Source organism: Aspergillus alliaceus (assembly GCF_009176365.1).
Source record: "Aspergillus alliaceus strain CBS 536.65 unplaced genomic scaffold BDW43scaffold_25, whole genome shotgun sequence".
Lineage (NCBI taxonomy): Eukaryota > Fungi > Ascomycota > Eurotiomycetes > Eurotiales > Aspergillaceae > Aspergillus > Aspergillus alliaceus.
In genome coordinates, this window is record NW_022474708.1 from 433,170 (window position 1) to 455,822 (window position 22,653).

The following is a 22,653-nucleotide window of genomic DNA, read 5'->3' on the forward strand; positions in this document are numbered from 1 at the left end:
TCGACGTATCGCCGCCATCCATCGGACGCCCCGACTTTGAGGAACCTCGTTCCAACTCGTCCGCTGCCAAACAGGGATAATTTACCTTTTTTACAGCCCAATCTCCTGATCGCCTTCTTTTGTCCTTCCTTTGTTCGCACCATGGCCGACCAACCGCCATCACAGACCTCTGTCCCACCTTCATCGGAACTACCACCTTTGTCACAGATTGGCTCCCAAGAACTTTCAGCGTCCCCAGCCACAACCTCTGGCGAAGCAGCAAATTCGTCTGGGGCAACAACTGTTCCGAAATCTGAACCCGATGCAACAGATGCTGCTGGCTTGGACGCTTCCATCGAGCAGGATATCGATCTAAACGCGAACAACGCCGACACTAAAATGACGAATAGCAACGACGCGGAAGACCCTGCCATAGGGAATCCAATCCAAGAGCCAACATCGGTTGATGCTTTAGCGGCGGCAGCGGCTCCGTCAAAAAAGGAGACAAGTTTGCGCGAGTTCTTGGGGAAAATGGATGAGTATGCGCCTATTGTAAGTATTTTTCTTTTCCTCTTGTTGCCTTAAAATCATCCTTCTTTTGTACTTCCCCGATATATACAGCTTGCCATGTAAGTCTTAACACGGAAATAGATCCCCGATGCCGTAACCGCTCACTATCTCACCCTTGCCGGCTTACCACCCCCGGGAAACGGCCCCAACCAAACACCGCCACACCTAGCACGACTTCTCGCCTTAGCGACGCAAAAATTCATTGCTGATATCGCTGCGGACTCATACCAGTACGCGCGTATCCGGGCTTCTAATAGTTCCTCCGCTAGCAATCCAATGGGCAGTCTCAACGCTGCATCTGGTCTTAACATGCCTACTGGTGCTTCTGGCGCAGGTGCGGCAGGTGCTGCTACCGGCGCTTCTGGTGGAGACGCAGGCAAGGGCAAGGCCAATACACATCTGGGAATTCAGAGACCCGGGTTTGGTGGTGGTGGCTCGGGTGGCTCAGGACAAGGTCGGACAGTGCTCACCATGGAAGATCTGGGAATGGCAGTTTCCGAGTACGGTGTGAGTGTGAAGAGAGGGGAGTTCTACCGATAGAGATTGGGCGACAAGATACACCATGATGGATGGCTTTTCGGGCCGTCAATAAGTAATTTTGAGGCACGAGTTGATGTTGGGGCTTTTTCCCTTAAGTTGTGATGACGCAGACACGAAGCTGTATCTCACGTCCCGAGCGGACGACCTGGAGATGGCGATGCCCATCTTGGATATTTCGTGCTTGACCGCTGTCGACTGAATATCGAACGGCGGCTTTATTGGAAGGGTTTGCTTACTGGCGTACATATTGGGCTGAGGACAAACGATATCCTGCATTTGGGTTCTAAAATTTTACCACACAAGATTTTGCATAGGCGTTTGGGATGGTGAAGAAAAGATGGTAATAGTCAATTTTGTACTACTTCGTTGCTGCTATCGAGGTCGACATTGGTTGATTTTCCTTCATTATGCGTTAAAGAACCGAGAGATAGATAAGATTGATTCAATGATATTGAATATCCTGACTCCACGGTGTCAGTGACAGTGACTGCTAATTTTACATCTGACATATGCAACATAGATATACAAGAATACGAAAACGCCAATAGAGAGTATAGTAATTCCACACAACCGGGACTTTCCACAAGCTTGCCCTTCGCAGGGGACCATCCATTAGCGACAAGTCATTCATGCCGCGCCATTTTAGACGCCCTCCGCGCAGCTCGAGAACCACATAACCCACAAAATAAATAAAGCCGCAACCATCTTCTATTTATTCTTCGACTGCTTATACGTGAACCTCTTCCGCGTCCTAAGCAACATCAAAAGTCAGCTAAATCCATCCTTCTTTAACCACCTATCAAAAACCAGATGAAGGTACGGTACGGTACATACAGGACATATTCACCAAGCTTCCTTCCAACCATCTCCTCGGTAATCAGGACATCCTGGTAATTCTTCCCATTGTGCACTGAGAATCGCAGACCCACGAAATTAGGAAGGATTGTTGCTCCGCGCTTCTGTGTCTTGATCGGGGGTGTGCCCGGTGGAGGGGGAAGTTTACGGGGCAGAGGAAGACTGCTCGTTCTGCGTTAGCTATATACATTTTCAATAACATTCAGTTTATGGTCTATGTGGTCTTGGATCGGATTTGGTGGCTTTGTTTCAAGGTCCGGAGGGGTCTGGTTTGACTGATGGGATGGACGTACGGAACAATGTTTGGACCTGTTGCGGTGGATTGTATCAGCGATTGAAACGTATTCTATGATTGTTGATTACTGTAATCATAGGACAGCTCACCTTTCCAGGCGGAGCGCCCCAAGAGGGCACGAGTGGGAAACATTTTGTCGCGATCTGCTGGGTTGGTTTGGCTGTTGCGATAGCCCGATACAAATTGTTCGGAGCGGCGGTATATTGGCTTAGTCATCACGTGCCACTTCAATTTTGTATACATTTGCATGAAAAGCGGAAATATGAATGAGTAAAAGAAAGCCAAGGTAATATCTTTTTCAATAAATCTATGGTATTCTATTCTATGTACTCCAGTTAAATACTATGGGTGACAGGGGAGAGTAGCGTCCAGATACTACTTAAAAGGTCACTAATACTTTGATAACCGGGTGCATGAGTATGATATCCACAAGTCGCCAGCGACTATTATAATTGTAGGTTTACTCTGCAGCAAGTTCATCGAAGAATTTCGCCAGATTCCGCACTCCCATGAGCACATTCTCATCAGGTCCCTGGCCAGGCGTCCAGCTAGCGTGCGCAAAGTCAATTAGACGAAGATCATGCACCTTTGGAGGGTCTTCCTCGTCCTCTTCGTCTTCCAGGTCACCTAACTGAGCTGTTTCCGCCTCGATATTGATATTAATGGCCTGCTGGGGCTTGCCATCTGTCCCGACTGGCAGATCCACCACCTGATAAGCCCCGTCCTGCTGGAGTTGAAGTTCAAACTCTTCGTCGTTATCTTCCTCCTCCAACTCCTCTGACCCTTCTTCTGAGTTCTTCCTGGCGCTCTTTTCCACCATGAGTGCACTCTCCATCTCCACTGGGTCACCTTCATAGATGATCAGGACACTCGAGGAATACATCCGGCTTTCATCGGATTCAAGAACTTTTTGCAGTTCGTTCAGTTCATCGGCCAGCCTCCTAGCAATGAGTTTAGAGCGATCAACAACACCAGCCTTCGCGCCAGCCAGGAAAGTCTCGAGGCCCTCCCTCACATTCTTGTCGCTGAATGAACGTCCGTACCACTTGTCGTAACGCCTGTAGCCGTCTTTCTCAATAACCTCGCCTTTCGTGCCCTCGGCGCCCTCGTATTTGGTCGCATAGGGGTCGGTTTTGCTCCCTTCGTCACTTTCCCCATTCACGCCAGTCCACACTTTCATACCAGCAATTCGAAAGCCAAGACTAGAGCTAGTCGTCTCCTTAGACACGGTATCCAACTTTGTCCGTTTCGCCAGCGGCGCATCGTCTGCCCACAATCTCGCCCCCAACTTGACATCCAAGACATTCGGCCGTCTAAACCCAGATGCCACATTCTCCAACACGATGGACAAACCCGTATCGATCTTCTTCCCACCCGATGGTACCCATTGCCCATCCTCTTGTGCAGATTCTTCCGGCGCACTTGTAGCCCCGCTGGGTTGGGGCGTTGCGACAGCTGTCGAGGCTTCCGACGAATCGGAGATGGGGAGAACGATAGCGCCTGGTTGGGCACTGGCGAGCGCAAGCGGTGATTGTTCATTTGCGGATGTCAAAGTTCCAATGTAGGTAGGGATGAAGGGCTCGAAAGCCGGGTGGAGGGCGCAGGACTCGTAGAATGCGACCTCCGCGGGGGTGCAAGGCTTCGCGATAAAGGTGCCGGAGGGGGTGCACCGAACGCCCTCACTGTACGAGTTAGTCTCGAAATCTAAAGAATGCAGATGGCTTGCAGTTGAAAAGGCGTTTTGGAATTCACGTGCGTAACCATCTACAATCCTAGCTGGTTCGGGATAGAACTTACTGTCCAGCCGCGGCATGGTCAAAAGCAACGAAGCTGTCGTTATCCAGCTTTTGAGCCCTGGAGCTATCTGACTTTGCGGAAGATGGCATTCTTGTGGCTATTTTAATTTTGTGGGGGAAGAAAGAATAGAGAAAAATTAAATTTAGTGCAGGTAAAATGACTAATTTCTATGACATTACTCCATGAATCTCGACACGATCAGAGGCGCGGTCAAAGAGAGATCGGGTAGTCGATGAAGGGGTGGATGGAACAACTTGTGAATATTTGATTTGAAGGAAGGAGAATAAGTCACAGAGAGGACACTAAAGGAGAGACAAGGTAAGCAAGAGTCTTAGCTGTGCAATATTAATGTTACCTAGAGGTGTTGCAGAAGGTATGATCGGCAGTCAGGGGGAAATTTGTTCCAGAACCACTTCACTGGTTAGAGAGAGTATTTTCTGGGGGAGGGAAACCCTTGGGCAAATCTTAAGGTTAAGCAACGTGGAACCTTTTACGCGCAGTGACATCTTTCCCTTTCCACTCTAGCGTTGCATTCTGCTTGTCAAGCATACAGGAACTCAATTTGAACCATCCTTCATCAATATATTTAATAAATGGACTTAGGTTAATTTAACACTTTCACTCCTACCTAGTAGTACAACACTGTTGGTCCCTGGTTAATTACCCATTGTGGCACTGCTAAGCTAGAAACAATATTCATTCAATTACCCAATTTCTGGAATTGATTTCAAGGCCAGTACACCGTGTGCGGGTCTCTTACTCAACACACCAGCGGGAAACTCTGGGTTGTTCTTTTGGTTCTTCCCATTCTAAGACCTTATGAGGGCATGATGGAGTCCCCTCCCTGGGTGGTGGACCGAATAACTATTTTAACAAGCTTGAGGCGGAGAAAGCTCTGCATATTCCACCCACTAACTACGGTGTACTCTGTTTGTGGAGCCTGGATCTTCAGTGGTGATAGAATTCCTCCAAGCGCCTAAGGGCTTTTTCCTCGGGACATTGGGCAGACCAGCAATACAATGATCAGCCATGATTTGCTTAATTTCAAGCTATTGGTGAATGGAATCCCAGTGATAATTCAAAACATGGCTTGGAATGGGGCAAAAGGGTTTCAGAGGCCACCCCAAGGCCACTATTCTACCCTTGTTCTTGCCGCTGACCGAGCGTGTGACAGATGATATCCCGATACGTACGTTCTAGAAGAGGGTGTTGGAATTCTGGCACGACTCCTACAGAGCGTGGATTGACTTGCAACTCAGTTTTCCTGGCTCGTCATGATCAATACCGGGGATCTTTTCATTTGGTTACCGTCGTCAGGAAGTGTTAAATTAGAAGCTAGAAGTCCCTGAATGCTCCCCAGGCGTGGCAGTTCGTCTGCTGCAGATTCTCCTCAGTCGTATTGGCTGCCTTCAAGGATAAACCAAGAAGCGTATCAAAATAGATCAATGTATATTTCATATAAACATATAAGAATACAGGCCTCAATACTTAGCCCTTTTATGCTTTGGTGTTGTTGCTCTACACTGTATGTCATTTTGTCAGCTGAGATGCATTGGCGCTCCAGCTCAGATTAGTCGAGCTAAGTAATACAGTCACCCTTGTGTTTCAGATAGGGCCCAATAAGACCTAACTGTGGGACAGCCTGGGCACTTTATCGTGAGTAGTGTTATTTTTAGCCTTGGCAGAATATTGTCAAGTACATAGATCTGGCAGTCTCACAGTCTCTTGGTCCACATATTGTAGAAAACTAGACAATAGTTCTAATCAGCACTACATGAAAGCGTTTAAATAGAGTAATAAAAGTTTGGGTCTGTCATCAGTATTCACATCAAGGTTAGAACTTTGTGCTACATGCAAAAAACATAAACAATAGGAACGTAAGATGCAACAATACTACAAACAATACTTGGGGTACCCGCTGTCTGATTAGTTGTAAGCAAGCATTCATAGATTCTATACTTGTAGGTGCACGTTATTCTCTGTTTCAGGAACCATTCACTCATCCTTTCCGTTGTTCCTCTTTACCAGTCTCCCAGCCCGTTTTGATCTGGGGCTGTTTTGGATTCTTTCCTGCCCTCCACTCAACACCTCCCACTCGGTACTAAGGAGATACTCATCTTATCATGGAGCCGTCTGGGATTACTTCAGATACGGAGGATCTACTTTTTCGTCCTCATGTGGGTGTCAAGGAGAGCCAGCTACCAAGCGAACCAACCCTGACTGATCATGTCCAGGCCACGGACACCCCAGTAGGCTCTTCTCAGCCCGTTATTGGCGGAGTGGAAGCTAATTTGGCTGGTTCTGTTCAGACCTTGAATAACGAAGCCGAATTTTCTGACCAGCTAGCGGTTGGAGACGAAGAGGTCACCCCGACTGAGCTTATCAAGGCTACAGTCAACCCAACTGCCTCTGCTGTTAATACTGAAAAAGCTGCTCCAGCTGATCCTGAACAGGTAACAGGCAACCCAACTATCTCGTCTCATCAGTCAATTGCTGAAGTTGGACAAACTACCGGGGCTGGTCCTGTCCAGATCACTGTCGACCAGACTAACTCTGCCCACAAGTCAGCTGTTGGTGATGGAGCTATAGCCACAGATGCCCTAGTAACCTCTATTCATCAGTCCGCCACTAACAGTGAAGAGGGGAAGAGTATGAATGCTACAGTGGATCTGGTTGCGCCCAAGGGAAAAAAGAAGAGAAAGCCCAAATCCAAGGCTAAGCACGGCAGAGTACTTAAGACCCCCTGTTTAACTACGCTCACTTATCTTAATTAACCATGCATCAGGGTAAACCTACTGGATTTGAGGAGTACTATGTTGATGCGCCTATAACCCCAAAGGAGTTCGAGGAGGAGAAAGCACTTTATGACAGGTAAGCGAAACAATCTAGGAGAGAGATGGCAACTAATTTAAATATCTGGGGAAAAGCTCCAAACCTCTTATCTAGTAAGTCTTGGTTGTATCTCTGTGTCTTGAAAATATTGATATGTTTCTAGTTGCATCGAGGATGCCATCCTACGCTACCAGAAGAATCGTCGCTTGGAGCCGGACAGGCGCGAGGTGTTTTTGAAGTACCTAGCATATGGAGGAGTCGATGTTGGCCCAAAGATGTTTGCGGGAGTGGATGAACGCGAACTCCAGCAGCTTGACAGTGAGCAAGCTCTCATTGCTAAAGGGCAGGCCAGCATTCACCGAGCCTGTTCCGATCTCACTGTTGATTTCAATGCAGTCGTGACGGGTTACTTGTACGACAACCTTAGTTATAATCAGACGTGACTAGCAGAACTAATGATTCACAGGACATCGTACTTCCCTTACTTCTTTAACCCTGAGAGTGAGGATATGGTGAAGCTGGCAACTGTCACAATCCGAAATTTTCTGTCCTATCTCCTCTATCATAATGTGTGCCCGAAGTATAAAGAGAACATCGATGAGGCGCGCAAGTCATGCGACATTGCGAACAACGAGCTGTGGCAAAACCAGAAATTCGCAACATTAAGCCCTGGTGACTTCAACAAAGGCTGCTCTACCCTCTTTGGTGGTTACTTCTATAATGTCCAAGTTGAGGAGAATAACTGGAACAAGAGAACGGACACCTTCCTTATGAAAACTGACGTCGCTCATAAGGTGGTTAAGTTTGCTTTAGCTGGTTCAGGAACAGACGCCCAAGCCCTTCGATTCCAGGAGTTGGTGAATCAGGAAGCTTTGCATTGCGCACTTATCCAGGACATTCATGGCTTTGAAGTGACTGCGGTTTCTCCTCCCACACCAGATGTTCACGAATTCTACAAGCGGCACGCACCCGATCTGAACCCCGTGGGCAAATTGATGGGGAAAGCGTACCTTGATCCTGGCAAGCCTCGTTATGACTTCAGTGTTGAAGACAGGCTGCAATGGGAACGCGAGATCGCCTCATTGCCTGATTTTGAATTCTTCCTAGAAGAAGATCTGCTCAAGCTCTGTTACGTGGGAATGAAAGTGATCACTCAAGTGTGGGAGCTCAATTGCGGGTTCAACTTCTTCGAAGATGTTCATACAGTTTACTGCTCGAACTACACAGTCCTCTGTAACGATCTTATGCTGGGTTGGAAGAAGCCGGTTGACTCGACTGCGGGCGGTCAGGATGATGCTGATGAGACTGAGATGGAGGATGATGGCGCCGGGAAGAAGGGAGATGAGAAGGCGTTGTAAGCTGTACCACGCGTTTCAGCTGCCGCTCAGTTCAAAAGATTCTTCGCAATGTGTATGCCAACCTTTCTTGGCTTTTCTCAGGCGGTGACTGGAGAGATCCTTAAGTCTTGTGGCTCCCCCCAATGCAACCTTATGCTTATGTTCATGCTGTAATTTCGGCATTATTGCAGTTCTTCATATGCACGGATTCGTGGGTTGTACACAAGTTGAAATAGTTCAAAACGCATTATGATTGCCGTTGATAGTCAATACACGAAAACTAATGTAAATAATTGGTAAAAACATTCCTCATTACATGTACGTCCCCTACAAGTCATGGTTTGAGAAGGAGCTTTCCAGTGGTCTTCCTGCCCTCCAGGTCGGTATGAGCCTGGATAACCTGCTCCAAGGGGTAAATATTATGGATCTTGACCTTCAGCTGCCCAGACTTGAGCAGGGCGAATAGCTCATTCACGTAGAATTCAAACTCTTCGCGGGTCTCAATGTAGCCGAACAGGGTGGGCCGAGCAACCTTGACACACTTAGGAGACAATTTCCTGTTCATATCGTTAGTACTATAGCTTTGACGGAAAGAGAAAAGAATAAACTTACGCAAGAGGCAGAGGTGGTACCGGACCACTAGCATTACCAAACCAGACGATAGTACCCTTCCTCTTAACGGCCTCCAGGCTTCCCTCCCAGGTGTCCTTTCCAACAGAGTCATAAACGACGTCAACACCCCGTCCATCAGTCGCTTCTTTAACCTTCTTCACCCAATCCTTACCCTCCTCACTACGGTAATCAATGACCACGTCCGCACCTAGGCTCTTCACTAAGGCGACCTTCTCCGGTCCACCTGCAGTTCCAATCACCTTGGCACCAAGGGATTTAAGAACCTGAGTCATAAGGAATCCAGCACCACCAGCGGCCGCATGCAGAAGGACCCAGTCGCCCTTCTGGACAGCATAGGTTTCCTTAGCAAGGGTAATAACTGTCAAGCCGCTCAGGAAGCCAGCAATGGCATCCTCATCTGTGATCTCATCAGGAATCTTGACGGCCTTGACGGCGGGGACGGCTGTGTATTCGGCATAACCACTTGTAGTCAGCCAAGCGACCCGATCGCCGATCTTGAAATTGTACGGGTTAGAACCAGGGCCCAGTGCGACCACGGTCCCGGCGCCCTCACGGCCGAGGATCTCCGGCTTGGATGATGGGTAGAGACCCGTGCGAAAGTAGGTGTCGATATAGTTGACGCCGGAGATATTGTTCTTAACGAGCAATTGGCCTTCCTGTGGGGTTGGGACGGGTTGGTCGGATCTGAACTCGAGGACCTCAGGGCCGCCGAGTTTCTCGACCACCACGGCTTTCATGGTCGTTGGGATAGACATGGTGCGGGTTTGGTGCGAGAATAGTGAGATCGGTGATGGGTTGAGCTGAGCGCGAATAGCGGCGAGGCGGACGACACTTTGGGATGTTACCTTCGAGGAAGCCGTACGAAGGAGGGAATTGAAATGGGTTCGGTTAAGATACATTCGAATTCCGGATAATTATTTATAAAAGAAGTAGTAACCACCAGGTGGATTTACGTATGTATGTATAATCTAACTCAGTATACTCGATGACTTCCTGGTTCCAGAAAACCGTCCTCTTGATTTGTCATCCAATTGCTATCTTTTGTCTCAAATCCTTGATATATCACGGCATTTGCTCAATCCATGACTTTCTCTTCCCCGCACTTCGTATTCTGCTACTATATTGCGGATCGATTCCATAGTTGTTGATGGACTGTCAGGAAAGCACCGGCCTTCACTTTGGAATTATTTATTAATAATGCGACAGACACCGTCCACATTACGTCCTTGAATTTTTTCTTCATAGTCTTGGGAATGTTGAAATTATTCTTCTGTCGGACAAGCAAGCCTGTTCCGATGGCGTCATATCCGACGGAAGAACTCCGAATCACGGGGTTTATGCATATTGTATTAGTCAGACTATGTATAAGTTCGTTATGCACCACTGCCCAAGAGAATGAGACTCTGCTAAACCAAAGCTAAACCACTACTTGAACATCCATCGGCCCAACTGTCGGATCCCATTGTGTTTTGCCTATCATCGATTCCCTTTTCATTATTAATCGTGTAACATACTACAAAGTCTACAATGACTCCATAGTCATCTGAGCATGCTTCAAGACAACTCAGCGCCGGCAATTGCCTGCAGCAGCCGCAATGGCATCATAGCCTTCTATGTCAACAAAGGCGAGATGCCGTCATGGACCCTATAATTTGGTTGGTATGGACTTCAGTAGGCAACCTGTCCGGGGCGACGAGGCCTAACAGCGACCAGCGGTCGCCAATGATGAAAGAGGCTGAGGTACTTCACGCAACGCCTCGCCTCGCCTTGTCTTCGCGTATGAGCAAGCCGTAGCCAACTGTCTCCCCCACATTATCCTGCAATATTTACCCACATTCGTTTTTGTCGTTTGACTTGAATGATAGTGATTGGTTGATTCTACTGGGGATTCAGCTGTTATCGACAGAAAATCGGCTGATCTGGCGCCTTTGCAGTGCCGTGGATGCCTTCGTCCCACTCTTACTCACATATAGATGCAAGGACATCCATCACCCTGGTCTCCGCCAAAGACTGACATTTTCTGATTTCCGTGCCTTGTTGATTTGGCCTGCGGAGAGCCAAACGTTTTCATGCTCAGCTTCTGGCCACGATCGCCGTGTGGCCTGATTCGTCGCCTTTCCGCCCAATTATGCCCCGATAGGGCCCTCAGATCGAGAGGCTGCCCGACCAGGTTTTCATTGGGACTTATATACACTTCCATGCTTTCCCCTTTTTTGGGAAAAATTCAATTATTGTATATGACAGGGAAACTCTGATAACCCCCCAATTAATATTTATAGTCCAAAGCACTAAAAAAGAAACACAGTGCCGGTCAATTCTTTTTTGTCACTCTACTTTCAACCTTTGCGGCCCAACCTGTTTCATCGGATCCAAACTTATATATCGTGGTTTCTTCGCAACTCCAAGTGAGTTCGACACGACGAATATAGCATGCCAGCTACCAGGAAATTGTCTCTAATCCACCGCGCCATTGCAATAGGATAGTCCGTGGCTCCCCCAAACCATTGTACAACATTCCCTTTCCCCTTGGATCGTCGACATCGTGCCATCAGGAGTTTTTTTCAATTTTTTCAATTTTTTCAATTTTTTGTCTTTTTTTTTTTTTTTTTTTTTTTTTTTTTTTTTTTTTTTTTTTTTTTTTATTTTTTTTTTTTTTTTTTTTTTTTTTTTGCTTTCTCTTCCTTGTGGTCAGCCATGTTTTTCTGGGACAAGCGGCCCCGGTGGCCACCCGCGCCGACGGTGGAAGACGAGATTGAATCGCTCTCTCGCGAGCAGCACGGATTGGCCAAGATTGGAGACAAGCCTGGAATCGAAGGGGTCTGCGCCAGAGGATCCATTGATCAATACCCGTTAATCATTGAAACATTCTCACTCACAACCATTGTCCAAGGTGATATCCTAGGAGGATATGGCCATGAGAGTTCATCTTCCGTTGATAGTTCAGGACCACCAACACCACCTTTGGACCCTAAGCAGCCCATCCTATTCGATACTGGCAATGCCAAACAGCAAGGATCTCAACTCAAGCCTGTGTCTTTGGCTACACCACCCATGTCTCGGGACACATCCCCTCTAGGCCAGCCACGTGCACCAGCATCTCAACCGGTACGGAATAGTAGGCCCACAACTAGCCAGCAGAGACCCTTAGACTCTAGCGCCCAGAGTTCCAAGGCACAAAAGGACAGCGCCCCAGCCTTGCATAAAGCAACTTCCAACCTAAGTCCGCTGAAAGTCACAAAACCGACTGCCCCCCTGCGCATGACTTCGCTGCCTAGCAAGCCTACTTCCTCTATTCCAAAGAGACCGGAGACCGTCAATACTAGCCGTTCTGCGGGATCGTCGACAACTAAAGTCCACCAGCCAACCCAACTCAACCCAGGCCTAACGAATAGTACAAACCCGTCTACCCCCAAGAGCACATCTTTAGTGGCAAGCAAGCCTCCTGCTTCCTCTGTCCCGAAGCCGGTGGGGGTCAAGCCTGGCCGTCCTACAGTACAGCCCACAGCTAAGGTCCAGCAGCCTCTTCCAGCTAACCCAGGCCCGCTGAAGACGACAAGCCCGTCTCTCACCGCTCGCGCATCTTCATTGGCAAGCAAGCCTCCTGCTTCTGTTTTAAAGCAGCCGGGGGGTGTCAAGCCTGATCAACCTGCAGGACAGTCAACGGCAAGGCAAGCAGCAAATGTTAAGCAACCTCTTCCGGTCAGTCCAAGTCCGCAGAAAGTTGCAAAATCATCAACTCAAGTCCTCAGTCTTCCGCTGCCAAGCAAATCTGTTTCTGCTGTGCCAGAGCGGTCGGAAAGCGCCAAGTCTGACAGTCCTAGTTCTACAAGGCTACCAGCCGCTAATGCTCAGAAGCCTAGCACAGCCCCCGGCTACCAGTCCAACTCGGCTACAATCAAGACTAAAGGCCATGGTGACGGCTCAAACCGAAGCCCGGAACCTCAGGGAAGTGAGAAGCCTTCCGTAAGGCCTTCAAGCACAATCAGTCTGGCCGAAAGACTGGAAGAGAAAATGAGGCGTCGACATGAACAAAGAGATCCTGGAAGCTCCTCCGAAGATTCACAGAAGAAATCAGGCCCACCTACCCCAGCCCACGTTGTCAAGCTGGCCAGTCCTATTGTGGCCAAAAGTGGGCCACCTGCTACCTCGTTGGGGACAGTTGGGCAAGCGTCTTGTCCACAACTTGCACCCAGAGCAGTCACAATTAACCCACCATCAATCAATAAAGGCTCACGGCCGACATCCCTCGTCGAAACTCCGGTGCCAGAGTTAGTACCCTCAGAGCCGTCTGCTCCCATTCTTCCCAAACGGACTGTTTCATTCCAGACTGGGGCGCTGAAGCCTGCTTCCTGGAGGAACCCGGAAGATACTCTCGAGCATCTGCAGTCTTTACAGATTAGTCTCCCACAACCCGTTCGCCCACCATCTCCGAGCAGGTCTGGCCAGTGTCTGCTACCCTGCCCTAGGTCTGTCCCAGTGGCCGGATACCAAGATTGGTACACGATTAAAGGCATGTCTCACTTGGACATCTGCCCTTCATGTTTGAAACAGATGCGCAAGTCGAAATTCCGCGACGTCTTCATTCTAGGAACTCCCCGAGCGCGATTGGAAAAGATCCGCTGTGCTATGAGTGAGCCGTGGGTTAGACTAGCCTGGATGCAAACCATCAATAAGCAGCTCGACCATTTGCATCTGCTATGCCAGATAGCCCAACCGCCACCAGGGACTAAGCCTTGCACCGGGCGCATTGTCAGCGAGCAATATTGGTACCGCGTCGTCGACCCGGACACAGGGGCATTCCTTCCGAAGTTCAACATCTGCTCGGCGTGTGTTAGGAACCTGAGGATCCTTATGCCCCCGCACCAGGACACATTCAAGCTATGCACCACCTTACAAGAGCGGGTCTGTGATTTCGTGACAGACAGCCCCCGCTTTGTCCGGTACATTGACCTTCTCGACATTGCTGCGAATCGTGCCGAGCAGGAACATTCCCCCCAACCCAAGCTGAGCGAATTCATGGTTTACGCTCGACGCAAAGTCGTGCTCCGGGACTGCCGCCGTAGCCGACTAGCGCTTAATACGTGGCACTACATACCGCAACTGCCAGAGCTCACGGTATGCGAAGATTGCTATGATGACGTGGTGTGGCCCATGGTCAAAGCCAATTATCCTATTGCTCGGAAATTTTCAGCCATGATGAGACTGCCCCCGGGCGACGGGCTAGCTAGCTCCCGGGAGGCGAGTTGCCAGCTATACTCTCCTCGCATGCGGCTCAAATTCCGCGAGGCCGTAGAGGAAAACGACCTAGCTTACCTGAACATGATCACCCTAAAACGGTATGAAGCTGAACAACACTACCGTAAACAAAAAAACCAGCTACTGGAAGACGAGGAGCGGGGATACGACTGTGAAGCAGAGCTAAGGAGAAACCTGGAAGAGTGGAAGAGATGGGAATGAGTCGCCGGCGACTTGAATCCCCTGTTCAATAACCTGTTCATTCGGCTGTTTGTTTGCCCAAAAAAAAAGTGTACTCTTCGCAACACCCAGGTGTATTCTAAATAGATATATGTACAACAAACAAGAGAAAGAGAAAGAAGGGGGGCGGGGGAATATATATACCCAAACATAAACGCTTCAAAATTGAACCCTCAAATAGAAATCAAATCAAGTCCTCCCCCCCCTCCGGGCTGAGAAAGAGCATTCCCAGCCCTCACCAACTCCGAAACAGTCACGATCTCATATCCCCTCCTCCTCAACTCCGGCAACACATACCTCAACATAGGCACCGTCCATTCCCGCCGATCATGACAGATAACAATGCTCCCCGGCCGAACCATACTCAAAATATGCCTCGCATTCACCCACCACCACCCCACCTGCGCATCATGCGGATACACACTCCCCAACACAATCCGATACCCCAAACGTCCCAGCAATCCCCTCATCCGCTCACTGAAGAACCCAGACCCCGGCCGAAACCACCTCTCCACCGGTTCCCGCACCCCAACCGCCGAGTACGCTGCCCGAATCCGATCCTGCACGGCCCCAACCTGCGCCTCCAGCTCGCCATCGCTGAGACTCCGACTCGGCTCATCCCGCATCGCATGGTTCGCCAGCTCATGGCCCGCTCGGACGAGCTCGTGCAGTTCGCCTTCGCGGCCGGGGATCTGCGACCCGATGAGGAAGAAGGTGGCCTTTGCGCTGTTTGCGGCGAGGAGGGAGCGGATCTCGGGCGTGTGGGTTGAGGGCGCGTCGTCGAGGGTTAGGGCGAGGAGTTTTTGGGAGGTGGGTAAGGGGACGTGCCAGAGGGTGTCGGGCCAGCGGTGTTGGAAGTAGCGGATTAGGAGTGTAGGTGGTTTGTAGAGGAGATAGAAGGGGGTAAGGAGGAAGAGGGTTAGGAGCATTGGGAGGAGCATGGTTATTAGGAGGCGTTTGAGCTTGCGGCGGGGGAGGAGCATGCTTTTGTTTTCTTTTCTTTTTACTTTTTTGTTTTTCTCTTTAGAGGGTTCGGTTTGTCGTTTGGTTGTGAAGCTGGTGGTAGTTGAAGTTGATGGGTGATGACGGACCGGGAATGTGTGGTTGGTTGGTTTGGTATGTATATGTATGTTATGTTATGTATGTATTGAAAATGGATGTATTGTGGAGATAAATGTATTGGCCTACGGCCACTATCTACCTTTTCTGTTGTTCACTTTGTGATCAGCGGCAGATCTCCAACCCATCTTGATGGCAATTATATTGGAGCCAGAAAGAAAGGGAGCCGCGAAACGTACTGCGATCACCACACGACAGCCACGGGCCCGCCACGACAGAAGAATTTCGCGCTTCGAACTGAATCGCCCCGTTGGCGGCGCAATTCACGTTCTCGAGCCCGTCTTTCCCTTCCCCGGCGCCGCTGGGCTTGTCTCTGCTGGCGGAGGTGGGGATCTTTGCAGAGGAGACGCTTGAACCAGTTCATTATATGACTTTGTCGTCAATATTCCCGGTGCGATATTTAGTGATGGTAGGATATTGAAGTCGGGACTTTCTTGTTTTGTAGAGAGGAAGAATGATCATGTGGAGATCTACGAGTACTATACGGAGGATCCAACTGATTTATATGCTCCCACAAGCCGAGAGGGTCTTGAGTTGCATGCGACCATTCAGTGGCTGTGTGTTTTGCGCCCGATGAATGCCAAGGACACCGTTCTGTTTAGTTGGCATGGAAGGTCAGACCTTGACCTCATATGTTTCATTGCTGCGTTTTGCACCATGTTGATAGGCTAGGATGGACATATTTGGGGGCCAGAAAAGGGCCAACATAGATAGACGGGGTAATATGGATATCGACATTTATAACTATCCCGTTATGCGATGGATTTTCATCCTTTCAGAGTATATCAGCTTAGGAATGCCAACTGAAGTAGGAAGGCCTGCTACCCTTCTTTCCGTGATGGTAGGGTCCTGAATTGGTCGTTCATCATCTGAGCGACCTGGGATATTGAGAGCATCGACAAGTCGTTCTCGATGTACTCTAGTAATAAACGGGCCCAGACTCTCCGCAGTTATTGCACAATAAAGAATATGAGGCGTACGGACTGATGTGTGCTGTTCGATGAATCGCATCATCGGAGCCTCCCTCCTAATTTTCTCCTCTGAGGGAACAGTCCCATGCGACCTCGCCAACGCTTCTCCACGGAGGTGGGCGCTTCGGAGATGATATGCGTTATTAACATAGGGCGCTCGAGTTAAGAACAACAATACAATAATTAACAATCCGGGAAGAAGCTTGATGTAGCAACAACGATAAGCGCCGTGTCCGTCAGTCCAGTCTTGGTTATGTGTCATAGTCTTAAGTTTTCTTTGGTGAGATTGCGTCGACATTGTTCGCTTCTATGTGATTCAACGTAATTGATATGGGCTTCTACCCTCCCCCATTCGCCTATAACGGAGACATTATACGCATGGATAAAGGTTGAGGAATTCTTATCCAAAAAAAAAAGATATCTGATGTTATTTCCGATCAATAATGTTGACAAACACAATTCGAGACGGAGACCAGCCCATGACAGGAGATGAGCAAGCTCGATATATACCGGAAAAGTAATATTACAGAACGTTGCTAGTCTCAATACTGGGCAGAGTCCTCGATGCCAATGAGAAAAGAGACAGCCACGTGCCGTGGGCGCTGCCGTGAGCGGTCCTGGAGTGTTTCGTGTGTGCCCAAAGGAATCGGTGAGTACACAGGGAGTGGAAGCGGTTGGATTATATGAACCCCAGATAAAAGCGGCGACATCTGGAAGGGGGAATCACAATCATCAACTTGGTGGAAAACATCCCACCTATACTTAGTAGCTGCCACTTTACCCAACCAATCCCACCACCTCGCCGGGCCATTTCTTCCCCCAGACGATCGCCCGAGGAGGCACTCGTCCTCCCACCGGGGCCAGAGCACGAATCTTGCCCTTCTCACTATCCACGTCGGCCACATACAGGAATCCCATGATACTGGCATCACGGACGTCGGCCGCACTGGCTGTTGGAGGGGCGTTGGTGATTGCGAGGAGGGAGTTGGCGAGTGTGGTTGGTGCCGGGGGTGAGATTTTTTTCAGTGGGACATTAGTAGCGGCGCCTGGAGTAGCGCTCTCAGTAGTGGAGACTATGCCGGGCAAGGGTGTAGCACGAGAAGCCTCATCTTGCTGCTGTGTATGGCTGGTCTCCGCGTCGTTACCTCCACCAGGAAGGAACGCATCACTGGCGCCGAATTGAGACGGATCATACTCATCTTCATCTTCCTCTAGCGATGCAATAGTATAATTGAAGATACCCAGCGAGTTGAAGTCGAGCTGTTGAGCGTGCGGAGAAAGCGTGACGTTGGTGGTAGACGATGCAGAGAGCGAAAGAGCGGCAGACGCGGTGGAAGGAATGGGGTTTCCAAAGAAGTATGTCCGGATTTGGGACTCTCGTACTCCCTTCATGAATGCTGCGTCTCGATCTACACATCCGCCCGATTTGGAGAGCTTCACGACAGTAATGCGCTCATCTGATGCGACGGCAGACGCACTAGATGTCGGCTTGTTATCGTAATTCTTCATCATGAGGCTATATAGACGTTCCGAGCCAATAACCAGAATAGTAGTAACTGCCATCTGTCAGTGCCTGCATACCTTATATCTAGGACAGTCCAAGAAAAAACCATACTCGAAAACTCCGTCACAATGTGATTGATCGTCTCAAGGCTCCCGGGTTTACCCTGACTTAATACACCAGGCGTATCAACAATGACACCTGTTTCTCTGGCCTCCTCATCCTCCGCCATACGTCCCATCACCGAGAGCGCTAACCGTGACACAATAGGTCTATAAACAGACCCCTCTGCCTCAAGCGGATTCTGCATCGGATAGAAATAGACCAAAGGCAACTTCACAGGAACAGCACTCGGCCCGGACATAGGACTACTCCCCCATCCCTCCTCCACATCAATCATAGTGCGGAACGCAGTAGCCGTCAACGTGCCAGGGACACTCAGCATACCCTCGTTCGGGTCCAAGTTAACGACGATAGGCTGTCTCTCCACCTTTGTAGCGTACGCCGTCAATATCTTCGCTACACTCGTCTTTCCTGCATTTTCCGGCCCTAAAATCAGCACGCGCGGCCCATCTTTCCCTGTTGCCTTCGCCTCCTGGCGCAAGGCTTCCAGCGCAAAATGCACATTCGCGTATTCAACCATCGGTGTCTCCTCCGCCGTGTACTCGCTTTGGCAACCCCCCGCGCCGAGACCGCGAGCTGTCGCGCCGTTCATTCCGCCCGGTGCTAGTCCATCAACGGCTGGCCCTGTATCCCCCGCGCCTACTTCCAGTGTACAGCCATGCCAGGTGTATATTGCGCCTTTCGTTCCGGAGAAGGTGTATGTCTGAGATGGCGCGAGTTCGGTGCCAAAGAGTTCTGCGGTGCCGGCGAGGAGCTATTGCGATTGGAGATGAGGATCAGTCCAGTCGTGCTATTACTTCCATAGACGGGTAGCAACTTGACTAGTAGTTGAGCTACTCACCTTGACTCGAATCACTCTTCCGAAAGCAATCTCGAATCTCCACTCCGAGCCCTTGGACAGACTGATTTGGGACGGTGGTGCGGGCGCAAATTGGTTGTCCGCCGAAGGTTGTGTGAGGTCTAGGCCTGGGAGAGACATGGCATTGCTAAGACGGATAGATCTTGTTTTATAAAAACAGAAAGAAAAAGAAGAAGAAAAACAATCAGTTTTCTATTGAACCAAAGCCAAACACTTCGGGGGAGCTTGAAGATCATGCGGATAAATGGTGACGGTGTTTATCATGTTTGCAGCGGACAAGTCCAGACTTAACTAGTGGGGAGCATATCTATGTAATATATTATGTCCCGTTAATCGAACACACTCCCCATTCATTATTAATGTCCCTCTGCAGTCCTTTCTACTACGTAACAATTAATACATTCTGCAACAGGATTGCAGCATGTTCTTTCATTCATTGCAGCCTATACTTTTCCCTCTACGGAGCCAAATGTATTCAGCTTGGAGCTGAGAAGGTACGTAGAAGATGAGCACAGAAAAGCTTACGTTACTGACTCTCGAAGGCTACGAATCTTTACATATGAATACAGGAAGCCTATATGAGGATAAATCTACCGGGTACCACTTACTAGCTTCTGATAAATGAAGAAAAGAGCAATTGGCCGTGGTCCTCTTCCTTGATTAACGATCAAGGTAGAAAAGCCAAATACCTAGGCTTAGTTCGTCGATCTGCAGGAGATCTCCAGAAATGGATTCTCGGCTCCTGGTGGGTGAGAGATGACGAGGGTCGAGTCTTTTTGCTTTTGTACAATTTGTCTGTTCAGGTAGTCTCTTAGATCAGCACTTATTGTACTGTCCAAGTACACATTATTAGAAGTTAGAGAGCTGTTTGAGTGGGGGATACAATCATAGATTAACACCGATATATCATGTCATTTTTCTCTGGCATTTGCATTTCACATCCTATGCTACCGAACCATAAAAGCCACCCCGAGTACCCACAGCAAATTGAAACAAGGATTATAGAGAGTATCCGATATCCAGGAAGAATAGGAAAATGAGCAGGTAGAGAGTGGAACGAGATATCAATTTCTCTTTCGATCTCCAGGACCACCAGGGGAGGAAACAAAAAAACAAAATAAATCAAGAACCACCGTTTAAGTGGATAGTGCTCTCCTTCTTGCAACCAAAGCGCAAAAATTAGAAAAGGGTAAGGTGTAAATACGATACATCAGGGATCACTGTGTGGGTAAAATCGCAATGCGCATCGAAGAGTGGATGTTGAAATAGGGTATACAGATCGAAAGACTTGATTCCTTTCTTGGAGAAAGGCGTACACAATCTAGAACCTAAGGTGAATGGATGAAGAGGATCGGAAAAGGAGATTTTCTTCGATGGGAAACGGGACGGTCTACTCGGGACGATCGTTCCATTGGAAGGTGCCCATACAGCTGGTAGTATAACCTCTAGAAGAAATAAGGGATCGAGGCTCTGATAATAGGTTAGACTTCAGAGGTGGGCAGAAAGCAGGGGGGCAAGGGACTTACGCAAGTGCAAACGCAGCAGTGACGCCGACGAGGGCACGGTTCCTAACGCGCTCACGCTTAAGCTTCTCTTCCAAGACCTTCGCTCTCTTAGTCCGCAGAGCCCTGGTCTCTTCATCTTCTTCATCTTCGCTGAGAGCTTCTTCGGGCTTGCGTTTTTTAGCAGCCTTTGATGGTGCTACTGGCTCTTGTTCTATGCTCTGAACTTTAACAGCCTCTTCTACCATTTCCTTGGCCTTAGCTATCATTTGTTCGGTATCCTCCGCAGATGGAGCATCAGGAAGGGTGATAGGCAGCTCCACCGAGACAGTGGTCTGGGTCGTTCGCACATCCTTGGCTTCATCGGCAGTGGTCTCAACGTCCACCTTGACGTTTTCCTCCTTAATCTCCTTCGTTTCCTTAACCTCCTTAGCTCGGGCAGCTTTGGAAGGCGTCTTCGTAGATTTTTGTGTCGGAGCAGGCTTCTTAGGGGTAGGGGCCATCTTCTCTTCGTCGTCTTCCACGCTAGGTTGGATAGTGTCATTCACTGAGCCGAACTCGGTAGTAGCATCCAACGCTGACTGAAGGTTTGCATTTGCTTCACTAGTCGCCACAATGCTTGCTTCCTTAACCTCCTTGGTGTCCTGAACTTCCTTGGCATCCCTGGTTCTCGTGCTCCTGGGCTTGCGCGGGGAAGCGACCTTTTTGCTAGGAGAAGCAGACCGGCCTCTTCTCAGGCGCGGCGTGGGCGCAGTCAGCTGAGTTGGTGCCTCGATCGGAGGCAAGTCAAATCGAGGAGGCGGAGTGATGTGCATATGCTTCTTTGTACTGGATGGGGTCTGAACAATATCCGTGGGGTCGAGCAATGCTCGTACCCAGTCGTACATCTGATACTCCTTCGCTAACTCAAGAGCTAATAGGTAGTTAGAGATAAACCCTCGCAGATTACATCAATCTAACAGACTTACCTAGATTAGGTGAGATCCACACATTCCCAGCGATCTCGTCCTCGCTCGTTTCCTTGCGGTTTTTCACATATTCACGCTCCGACCGTTCTTCCTCCAATTTCGCCCAGGGAAAGGCAATCTTGAACATTCCGGTAGCGCTGACGTATCCATCTTTGCTCCGCCGCTGTTGTGGGTAAAGAGGCTCGTGCGTTAGTTATTGGTTCTATGCGATGTCGCTGCTCTGATTGACAGGAACAGGGAGGCGACTTACCATCAGAAAGTACGTCTCCGGCTGTTGCTGGGTATTATGTGAAGGAAAAATTTCGGAACCTTTGAGGTCCCTTGGCAATTTGACGCGCAGATGCGCATATTCAAAAGGTCCAAGATTCTCCGGCTTCGTCGCATTCGACGTGCCGATCACTGTAGGTCTCACTGTAAGGTTTGTTTTTCCCAAGCGGCGGCACCGCAAGAGCTCTTCATCTGTTGTCGCCAACGAGTGCATATGTCAGCCAGGCGCAAATTTTTTAAACCAAAGGGAGTTGTGAGGCGAGCGAGAGTCAGAGTCGTGCGCTAAAATGATGAAATGACTTACAGCTAGGAGTCTCAGCTGGAAGGATGTGAGGATTGTTCTTCTTTGGAAGTGAGCGCACCATGATGAATGGTCACCTTCGTTTAATGTCAAATAAGAGCTGAGAGGATCGAATGTTGTGGCAGCGGCTCCCGCGGTGATTTGAGACAAGATGCGACGCCAGAACGTCGGCCACGTTGCAGGCGCGTCTCTCGCCGCTTTACTCGAGGCTAAGTTGATAATACGTCACCACGTAGGGCTCACTGATGATATTATCAGGATCGACTTGGCGGACGATTAAAAATGTGGAACACAGACGATAGTCCCGCGACAACCCCGGCGATAATCGACTCGAAATCAATACGACACGATAAAGTAGGGGAGGAAAATAATAAATGGAGGTTCGAAATGGGACGGGTGATTGCTTCTGTACGCCCAACGTACCATACCAGTTCCGGCTTCAGTATTACGCTAATGGGTGTCAAGTGTGCCATCCACCAATGACCATCTCGTGTGGTCATGTGATAATCCGATAGTGGTAAGAATCGACGTCCACTGGCTGATCCCCGGTATCTGGTGAGACCAATCCGTGTATGCTGTATGTATCAGTGCCTTAGAGCCTGACCATGTTGGTGGGAGAATCGGTTGCCCCGTGACGGGAAATACGTTGAGGAATAGTTCATCACAGAGATCAAATCCACTTATCTCTCGAAAGTCGATGTTATGGATCACCCTTTCAATTGAGGTTTT

The 22,653-nt window shown here is 49.2% G+C and overlaps 11 protein-coding genes across 11 annotated transcripts; 4 read left to right on the top strand and 7 right to left on the bottom strand.

The window, feature by feature from the left end:
- Nucleotides 1-34: 34 nt before the first annotated feature.
- Nucleotides 35-1,511, top strand: BDW43DRAFT_278174 (putative TFIID and and SAGA complex TAF10 subunit). The gene is made up of 2 exons (XM_032042135.1): nucleotides 35-531; nucleotides 631-1,511. The coding sequence occupies exons 1-2, from the start codon at nucleotides 142-144 to the stop codon at nucleotides 1,087-1,089; spliced, it is 849 nt and encodes a 282-aa protein (XP_031899823.1). The 5' UTR covers nucleotides 35-141; the 3' UTR covers nucleotides 1,090-1,511.
- A 286-nt stretch (nucleotides 1,512-1,797) lies between these two features.
- Nucleotides 1,798-2,455, bottom strand: BDW43DRAFT_311721 (mitochondrial 37S ribosomal uS19m domain-containing protein; the record flags this gene model as incomplete). Its single annotated transcript, XM_032047241.1, has 4 exons — nucleotides 1,798-1,840; nucleotides 1,924-2,106; nucleotides 2,238-2,253; nucleotides 2,329-2,455. The coding sequence occupies 4 exons, from the start codon at nucleotides 2,453-2,455 to the stop codon at nucleotides 1,798-1,800; spliced, it is 369 nt and encodes a 122-aa protein (XP_031899824.1).
- A 122-nt stretch (nucleotides 2,456-2,577) lies between these two features.
- On the bottom strand, nucleotides 2,578-4,443 carry BDW43DRAFT_278177 (inositol polyphosphate multikinase). The gene is made up of 2 exons (XM_032042136.1): nucleotides 4,037-4,443; nucleotides 2,578-3,921 (listed from the first exon to the last, which is right to left on the bottom strand). The coding sequence occupies exons 1-2, from the start codon at nucleotides 4,123-4,125 to the stop codon at nucleotides 2,700-2,702; spliced, it is 1,311 nt and encodes a 436-aa protein (XP_031899825.1). The 5' UTR covers nucleotides 4,126-4,443; the 3' UTR covers nucleotides 2,578-2,699.
- Nucleotides 4,444-4,708: 265 nt separating this feature from the next.
- BDW43DRAFT_278178 (uncharacterized protein) lies at nucleotides 4,709-5,324 on the top strand. The gene has a single exon (XM_032042137.1). It carries the CDS (start codon nucleotides 5,056-5,058, stop codon nucleotides 5,212-5,214), a length of 159 nt encoding a protein of 52 aa, XP_031899826.1. The 5' UTR covers nucleotides 4,709-5,055; the 3' UTR covers nucleotides 5,215-5,324.
- Nucleotides 5,325-5,944: 620 nt separating this feature from the next.
- Nucleotides 5,945-7,066, top strand: BDW43DRAFT_100631 (uncharacterized protein). Its single transcript, XM_032037739.1, has one exon. The coding sequence runs from the start codon at nucleotides 6,160-6,162 to the stop codon at nucleotides 6,808-6,810; it is 651 nt and encodes a 216-aa protein (XP_031899827.1). The 5' UTR covers nucleotides 5,945-6,159; the 3' UTR covers nucleotides 6,811-7,066.
- Nucleotides 6,813-8,226, top strand: BDW43DRAFT_300735 (uncharacterized protein; the record flags this gene model as incomplete). The annotated part of the gene is made up of 3 exons (XM_032044949.1): nucleotides 6,813-6,907; nucleotides 7,032-7,280; nucleotides 7,335-8,226. The coding sequence occupies 3 exons, from the start codon at nucleotides 6,813-6,815 to the stop codon at nucleotides 8,224-8,226; spliced, it is 1,236 nt and encodes a 411-aa protein (XP_031899828.1).
- Nucleotides 8,227-8,539: 313 nt separating this feature from the next.
- BDW43DRAFT_300736 (quinone oxidoreductase family protein) lies at nucleotides 8,540-9,593 on the bottom strand (the record flags this gene model as incomplete). The annotated part of the gene is made up of 2 exons (XM_032044950.1): nucleotides 8,540-8,762; nucleotides 8,818-9,593. 2 exons carry the CDS (start codon nucleotides 9,591-9,593, stop codon nucleotides 8,540-8,542), a joined length of 999 nt encoding a protein of 332 aa, XP_031899829.1.
- A 4,798-nt stretch (nucleotides 9,594-14,391) lies between these two features.
- Nucleotides 14,392-15,430, bottom strand: BDW43DRAFT_100645 (chitin deacetylase CDA4). The gene has a single exon (XM_032037740.1). It carries the CDS (start codon nucleotides 15,294-15,296, stop codon nucleotides 14,487-14,489), a length of 810 nt encoding a protein of 269 aa, XP_031899830.1. The 5' UTR covers nucleotides 15,297-15,430; the 3' UTR covers nucleotides 14,392-14,486.
- Nucleotides 15,431-16,074: 644 nt separating this feature from the next.
- Nucleotides 16,075-16,699, bottom strand: BDW43DRAFT_278190 (uncharacterized protein). The gene has a single exon (XM_032042138.1). The coding sequence runs from the start codon at nucleotides 16,663-16,665 to the stop codon at nucleotides 16,177-16,179; it is 489 nt and encodes a 162-aa protein (XP_031899831.1). The 5' UTR covers nucleotides 16,666-16,699; the 3' UTR covers nucleotides 16,075-16,176.
- Nucleotides 16,700-16,940: 241 nt separating this feature from the next.
- On the bottom strand, nucleotides 16,941-19,139 carry BDW43DRAFT_100660 (cleavage polyadenylation factor subunit CLP1). The gene is made up of 3 exons (XM_032037741.1): nucleotides 18,869-19,139; nucleotides 18,019-18,781; nucleotides 16,941-17,959 (listed from the first exon to the last, which is right to left on the bottom strand). Exons 1-3 carry the CDS (start codon nucleotides 19,004-19,006, stop codon nucleotides 17,181-17,183), a joined length of 1,680 nt encoding a protein of 559 aa, XP_031899832.1. The 5' UTR covers nucleotides 19,007-19,139; the 3' UTR covers nucleotides 16,941-17,180.
- A 645-nt stretch (nucleotides 19,140-19,784) lies between these two features.
- On the bottom strand, nucleotides 19,785-22,254 carry BDW43DRAFT_278196 (transcription regulator HTH, apses-type DNA-binding domain-containing protein). The gene is made up of 5 exons (XM_032042139.1): nucleotides 21,928-22,254; nucleotides 21,607-21,815; nucleotides 21,357-21,519; nucleotides 20,413-21,301; nucleotides 19,785-20,356 (listed from the first exon to the last, which is right to left on the bottom strand). The coding sequence occupies exons 1-5, from the start codon at nucleotides 21,986-21,988 to the stop codon at nucleotides 20,332-20,334; spliced, it is 1,347 nt and encodes a 448-aa protein (XP_031899833.1). The 5' UTR covers nucleotides 21,989-22,254; the 3' UTR covers nucleotides 19,785-20,331.
- Nucleotides 22,255-22,653: the final 399 nt, after the last annotated feature.

What these genes read in the sequence shown, in the direction of transcription:
- BDW43DRAFT_278196 (XM_032042139.1), bottom strand. Translation starts at nt 21,988, where the DNA reads ATGGTGCGCTCACTTCCAAAGAAGAACAATCCTCACATCCTTCCAGCT. An exon ending in TCCAGCTGAGACTCCTAGCT is followed by an intron (nt 21,816 to 21,927) that starts GTAAGTCATTTC and finishes TGGCGACAACAG; the next exon opens with ATGAAGAGCTCTTGCGGTGC. An exon ending in CGGAGACGTACTTTCTGATG is followed by an intron (nt 21,520 to 21,606) that starts GTAAGTCGCCTC and finishes TACCCACAACAG; the next exon opens with CGGCGGAGCAAAGATGGATA.
- BDW43DRAFT_278177 (XM_032042136.1), bottom strand. Translation starts at nt 4,125, where the DNA reads ATGCCATCTTCCGCAAAGTCAGATAGCTCCAGGGCTCAAAAGCTGGAT. An exon ending in GACCATGCCGCGGCTGGACA is followed by an intron (nt 3,922 to 4,036) that starts GTAAGTTCTATC and finishes TAACTCGTACAG; the next exon opens with TGAGGGCGTTCGGTGCACCC.
- BDW43DRAFT_100660 (XM_032037741.1), bottom strand. Translation starts at nt 19,006, where the DNA reads ATGTCTCTCCCAGGCCTAGACCTCACACAACCTTCGGCGGACAACCAA. An exon ending in GAAGAGTGATTCGAGTCAAG is followed by an intron (nt 18,782 to 18,868) that starts GTGAGTAGCTCA and finishes CAATCGCAATAG; the next exon opens with CTCCTCGCCGGCACCGCAGA. An exon ending in CATTGTGACGGAGTTTTCGA is followed by an intron (nt 17,960 to 18,018) that starts GTATGGTTTTTT and finishes GACAGATGGCAG; the next exon opens with TTACTACTATTCTGGTTATT.
- BDW43DRAFT_278190 (XM_032042138.1), bottom strand. Translation starts at nt 16,665, where the DNA reads ATGACACATAACCAAGACTGGACTGACGGACACGGCGCTTATCGTTGT.
- BDW43DRAFT_278174 (XM_032042135.1), top strand. Translation starts at nt 142, where the DNA reads ATGGCCGACCAACCGCCATCACAGACCTCTGTCCCACCTTCATCGGAA. An exon ending in TGGATGAGTATGCGCCTATT is followed by an intron (nt 532 to 630) that starts GTAAGTATTTTT and finishes ACACGGAAATAG; the next exon opens with ATCCCCGATGCCGTAACCGC.
- BDW43DRAFT_100645 (XM_032037740.1), bottom strand. Translation starts at nt 15,296, where the DNA reads ATGCTCCTCCCCCGCCGCAAGCTCAAACGCCTCCTAATAACCATGCTC.
- BDW43DRAFT_278178 (XM_032042137.1), top strand. Translation starts at nt 5,056, where the DNA reads ATGATCAGCCATGATTTGCTTAATTTCAAGCTATTGGTGAATGGAATC.
- BDW43DRAFT_100631 (XM_032037739.1), top strand. Translation starts at nt 6,160, where the DNA reads ATGGAGCCGTCTGGGATTACTTCAGATACGGAGGATCTACTTTTTCGT.